General features: G+C 42.8%; 2 protein-coding genes across 2 annotated transcripts; one reads left to right on the forward strand and one right to left on the reverse strand.

The window, feature by feature from the left end:
• Positions 1–3,198: 3,198 nt before the first annotated feature.
• On the reverse strand, positions 3,199–4,275 carry LOC123751986 (micronuclear linker histone polyprotein-like). Its single transcript, XM_045734053.2, has 2 exons — positions 4,260–4,275; positions 3,199–3,926 (listed from the first exon to the last, which is right to left on the reverse strand). Exons 1-2 carry the CDS (start codon positions 4,273–4,275, stop codon positions 3,199–3,201), a joined length of 744 nt encoding a protein of 247 aa, XP_045590009.2.
• A 40-nt stretch (positions 4,276–4,315) lies between these two features.
• On the forward strand, positions 4,316–5,740 carry LOC123751987 (uncharacterized). The gene is made up of 2 exons (XM_045734054.2): positions 4,316–4,334; positions 4,389–5,740. The coding sequence occupies exons 1-2, from the start codon at positions 4,316–4,318 to the stop codon at positions 5,738–5,740; spliced, it is 1,371 nt and encodes a 456-aa protein (XP_045590010.2).
• Positions 5,741–5,991: the final 251 nt, after the last annotated feature.

Here is a 5,991-nt window from a genome sequence, read left to right on the forward strand (position 1 = left end):
CAAAAATAACTATTAATAAATACACCCATTCAAAAACTAGCAAATTATTTGGAGTAACATTTATTTTTATAAAAGTTAAAAGAAAATTTAATATTTCAAGAAATTTTGCTTAATACATCGAAATGCAGGTAAAACCAGGTAAATTTTAGAGTTATACCAGGTAAATTTAAGTGTTATACCAGGTAAATTTAATAGTTATACCAGGTAAATTTAAGAGTTATACCAGGTAAACTTAAGAGCTATACCAAGTAAACTTAAGAGCTATACCAGGTAAACTTAAGAGCTATACCAGGTAAACTTAAGAGCTATACCAGGTAAACTTAAGAGCTATAACAGGTAAACTTAAGAGCTATACCAGGTAAACTTAAGAGCTATACCAGGTAAACTTAAGAGCTATACCAGGTAAACTTAAGAGCTATACCAGGTAAACTTAAGAGCTATACCAGGTAAACTTAAGAGCTATACCAGGTAAACTTAAGAGCTATACCAGGTAAACTTAAGAGTTGTGGTATTTTTCAACAAGAAAAAGTGCCTTTAATGATATTGAATATCTTTCACACTTATATATACGCTGTGATTTAATTCCCGGAATATTAAGCTTGGTCTCATAGGTAGGCTAAGTTTAACTTCCCAGTTAGGCCAAGTTTGACCACCTATATATGCTAAATTTGACCTCGCAAGTATGATAAGTTTAGGTATGCATGTAATCTAAAGCTTCATCTCGTAGATATACAAAGTTTAACCTCACTGGTATTCTAAGTTTGATCTCAGTGTTATGCTTAAGTTTAACCTCGGAGGTATTCTAAGTTCAAGCTCGCATGTATGCTAAGTTTGATCTGTTCTAACACGGTCATAGTTTCTGACTCTTAATCTGACAATTGTAATTTTTCAGAGACTTTTTCCAACAGATTTTCACCAATTCATAATAACCCAACTTACGCCTAACATAATTACAACGTTTGTTAATTACGTTGTTAAAACGTTGCATCAACGTAACAACTGTAGTTACGTTCTGTTTGTTGGGATTGCATATGGCAAGAGAGAGAGAGAAGAGAACTATCAGGGACAAAGCGCCAAGCCATTACTACTATACAGCACTTGGAAGGGGGTCAGGATAAGGATTTGGAATGGGACGGAGGGGATGGAATGGTACCCAACCACTTGGACGGTCGGGGATTGAACGCCGACCTGGGTATGGACCGTCATGCCATTATAGGGAAGCGATATTTAGATATTTCGTAAGTAAGACTTGTGTCCAAGTCTTCCCTCAAGGTTGATTTATTGACCCTCAGAATACAACGATACAACAATTATTGTTGTATCGTTGTATCGATACGATACAATTATCGTTGAAGAGGTGTGCGGTCCGAATGGCTGCTTTCACGAATGGTCCGGTCCGGTCCGGTCCGCGCGTGGACCAACGGTACTTCATGAATTCTCTGGTCCGAGCTCTTGCGTATATCTCTCGTATTGCGTATTCTCATCTCTCTATCTACCGCATTCTCATCTTCTCAGTAATTAATGTTATTTATCATAACTTTTTAAAATTTTTCCCAATGTTATTTTTTGTGTTGCAGCTCAACCTAACTTCTCGAGGCCGGTACGTCAACATTTCGGTGTTGTAACTTTCACTAATACGATACATTTTCAGCGGTTGGGTCGATTCTGTTAATGTGAAAAGTCTACACGTTTTTCCTGTTTGGAAAATTTTGCTTTGTTTGCTTCTTGTTTTTCTCGTACGCCATTAATTTTGTCTTCTGTTTTTTTTTATCTAAATTTTGTTTGTGGTGGTTGTTTATTTGTTGATTGTGTTTGTTCTTAGTAATTTATTATTGTTTCTTATGTTTTGTTAAGGTTATATAGCTGTTTAGGGTTTTTAGGGGTATTTTAATTTGTGGTTTAATTTAGTTGCTTAGGGCTTTTTCAATTTAATTTGTGGTTTAATTCAGCTGTTTAGGACTTTTTCTAATTTAATTTTTGGTTTAATTCAGCTGTTTAAGGCTTTTTTTAAATTTAATTTGTGGTTTAATTCAGCTGTTTAGGGCTTTTTTATTTTAATTTGTGGTTTAATTTAGTTGCTTAGGGCTTTTTCAATTTAATTTGTGGTTTAATTCAGCTGTTTAGGACTTTTTCTAATTTAATTTGTGGTTTAATTCAGCTGTTTAAGGCTTTTTTTTTAATTTAATTTGTGGTTTAATTCAGCTGTTTAGGATTTTTATAATTTAATTTGTGGTTTAATTCAGCTGTTTAGGGCTTTTTTAATTTCATTTGTGGTTTAATTCAGCTGTTTAGGGCATTTTAATTTTTATTTGTAGTTTAATTTAGCAGTTTAGGACTTTTATTAATTTAATTTGTGGTTTAATTCAGCTGTTTAGGGTTTTTATAATTTTATTTGTGGTTTAATTCAGCTGTTTAGGGTTTTTATCATTTTATTTTGTGGTTTAATTTGTTAAAGGCTTTTGTTTGGCCAGAAGCAGCGCCCCTAGCGGCAGGTGAGATAAAGAAACATCGCTTCCGATACGTTGAGAGAAGCAATACTTTCCGCGTCGACCAATCAACGGGCGTCTTAACCAATGACGCTGCATGCGCACTCAGCCAATTACAGCCCTTTTTTTTGTTCTTTGATAACGTCATGCGGGAGCGACCAATTAGAGCAGGTCTTGATAATGACGTAATGCGTATCGACCAATAGGAGCCCTGCATGCTACAATACTTCTACTCTCTGCCTGCTCTTGCCATATACAAATTATTTGGTTCTTTTCTACAACTATTGTTATAGCTAATATATATTGATTTTCCAAGCATACACTTGTGTATAGATGTGTAAAGTTAATCATCCATGGGGATGAGTTCAACTACGGCACACTTACTGACAAAAATAAAAAATAAATAGATCATTATTATCGGCAAATTGATTCGCCTCGTTCGACTACATATGGTTAAAAAGGATTTTTTTTGGTGGGGGGAAAAAAAACAAAAGATGTTAGGTTAATACATATTTCGCCCCTATATGTTATAAAAGTTTCCCCAATGAGGAAATATACCTATATATCTTATCTTATCATATAAGATATATATCTTATCATTCTAAATTCGAAATATATATCATTCTAAATATATATCTTATCATTCACCAGTTGTTGACCAGACTTTTACACCAGTCATTTACCAGTCATTCAGAAGTCCTTCACTAGTCATTCATGGGTGGTGAGTGTGCGAGTGAGGTTTGTAATGGGATGAGTATGGGTGCATCGACCGGAATTCAACAGGTTTAGTATCTTTATTTTCCATGTAGCTTGTTGTATATTGAAGGAGGTGATCTGGGAGGCGGCTCTGATGTGTCTTTTGCTCCCTGGTGTGGTCTCTGGTCTCTGCTGTGGTCTCTGGTCTCTGCTGTGGTCTCTGGTCTCTGCTGTGGTCTCTGGTCTCTGCTGTGGTCTCTGTTCTCTGCTGTGTCTTCTGGTCTCTGCTGTGTCTTCTGGTCTTTGCTGTGGTCTCTGGTCCCTGCTGTGGCCTCTGGTCCCTGCTGTGGCCTCTGGTCCCTGCTGTGGCCTCTGGTCCCTGCTGTGGCCTCTGCTCCCTGCTGTGACCTCTGCTCCCTGTTGTGTCTTGTGCTCCCTGCTGTGGCCTCTGCTCCCTGCTGTGTCCTCTGCTCCCTGCTGTGTCTTCTGCTCCCTGCTGTGGTCTCTGCTCCCTGCTGTGACCTCTGCTCCCTGCTGTGGTCTCTGCTCCCTGCTGTGACCTCTGCTCCCTGCTGTGGCCTCTGCTCCCTGCTGTGTCTTCTGCTCCCTGCTGTGGCCTCTGCTCCCTGCTGTGGCCTCTGCTCCCTACTGTGTCCTCTGCTCCCTGCTGTGACCTCTGCTCCCTGCTGTGACCTCTGCTCCCTGTTGTGTCTACCGCCCCCTGCTGTGGCCTTCTAATGAAGACTCAGATAAGAGTTAACTGGTGCTTCATATAAGGTTTACACTTATATGAAGCACATATAACTTATATAAACAAGCTCTACTTATAACTTTCCAGTTTTCAAGGTGTAGAGATGATCCTCCCTAAGGTGCTGTGAGTTTCCTGACTGCCTTAGCTTGCTAAGATGACCCACGTGGCTTCTCGTAGTCGAACTAAGACGAAATGAGGAGTCGAACTTTGCTTCTAAAATGTCAGTTTCGTCACGACGCACTATAGGGTTTGCGTCATTTGCATGCCAATCCGATTTACAATTATGGTTATCTTGTTAGGATCATTGCCTGGGCTATCTCACTCACCAATCAAACCTGTCATTGTTATCGTCGGAAAAGGTGTTGTTGAATGGTTGTGGTTAATGACCCTCGTAGAAAATGGTATTTCTATTTCTTCTATATAGGGAGATTACAATATATCTGTGACTCTGTCAGATTGTCTTTTTGTCAGTCTGTTTGGGAGCAGCAGCAGCCCTAGTAGCAGCCCTAGTAGCAGCCCTAGTAGCAGCCCTAGTAACAGCCCTAGTAGCAGCCCTAGTAACAGCCCTAGTAGCAGCCCTAGTAACAGGCCTAGTAGCAGTCCTAGTAGCAGCCCTAGTAGCAGCCCTAGTAGCAGCCCTAGTAACAGCCATAGTAGCAGTCATAGCAGCAGCCATAGTAGCAGTCATAGTAGCAGCCCTAGTAGCAGCCTTAGTAGCAGCCATAGTAGCAGTCATAGTAGCAGCCATAGTAGCAGCCCTAGTAGCAGCCATAGTAGCAGCCCTAGTAGCAGAACTAGTAGCAGCCATAGTAGCAGCCCTAGTAGCAGCCATAGTAGCAGCCCTAGTAGCAGCCATAGTAGCAGTCATAGTAGCAGCCTTAGTAGCAGCCCTAGTAGCAGCCATAGTAGCAGCCCTAGTAGCAGCCATAATAGCAGCCCTAGTAGCAGCCATAGTAGCAGCCCTAGTAGCAGCCATAGTAGCAGCCCTAGTAGCAGCCATAGTAGCAGCCTTAGTAGCAGCCATAGTAGCAGCCTTAGTAGCAGCCATAGTAGCAGCCATAGTAGCAGCCCTAGTAGCAGCCCTAGTAGCAGCCCTAGTAGCAGCCCTAGTAGCAGCCCTAGTAGCAGCCCTATTAGCAGCCCTAGTAGCAACCCTAGTAGCAGCCATAGTAGCAGCCCTAGTAGCAGCCCTAGTAGCAGCAACAGTAACAGTCCTAGTAGCAGCCATAGTAGCAGCTCTAGTAGCAGCCCTAGTAGCAGCCCTGTTAGCAGCCCTAGTAGCAGTAATAGTAGCAGCCATAGTAGCAGCCCTAGTAGCAGTCCTAGTAGCAGCCCTAGTAGCAGAAATAGTAGCAGCTCTAGTAGCAGCCCTAGTAGTAGCCCTAGTAGCAGCCCTAGTAGCAGCCATAGTAGCAGCCCTAGTAGCAGCCCTAGTAGCAGCCCAAGTAGCAGCCATAGTAGCAGCCCTAGTAGCAGCCCTAGTAGCAGCCCTAGTAGCAGCTCTAGTAGCAGCCCTAGTAGCAGCTCTAGTAGCAGCCCTAGTAGCAGCCCTAGTAGCAGCCGTAGTAGCAGCCATAGTAGCAGCCATAGTAGCAGCCCTAGTAGCAGCCCTTGTAGCAGCCCTAGTAGCAGTCATAGTAGCACCCCTAGTAGCAGTCCTAGTAGCAGTCATAGTAGCAGCCCTAGTAGCAGTCCTAGTAGCAGCCCAAGTAGCAGTCCTAGTAGCAGCCCTAGTAGCAGCACTAGTAGCAGCCCTAGTAGCAGCCCTAGTAGCAGCCCTGAAGCAGCCCTAGTAGCAGCTCTGTAGCAGCCCTAGTAGCAGCTCTAGTAGCAGCCCTAGTAGCAGCCCTAGCAGCAGCCCTAGTAGCAGCCCTAGCAGCAGCCCTAGTAGCAGCCGCAGCAGCAGCCCTAGTAGCAGCCCTAGTAGCAGCCCTAGCAGCAGTCCTATCAGCAGCCCTAGTAGCAGCCCTAGCAGCAGCCCTAGTAGCAGCCTAGTTGCAGCAATAGTAGCAGCCCTAGTAGCAGCCCTAGTAGCAGCCCTAGCAGCAGCCCTAGTAG

This window comes from Procambarus clarkii, chromosome 52, assembly GCF_040958095.1.
Source record: "Procambarus clarkii isolate CNS0578487 chromosome 52, FALCON_Pclarkii_2.0, whole genome shotgun sequence".
Classification (NCBI taxonomy): domain Eukaryota; kingdom Metazoa; phylum Arthropoda; class Malacostraca; order Decapoda; family Cambaridae; genus Procambarus; species Procambarus clarkii.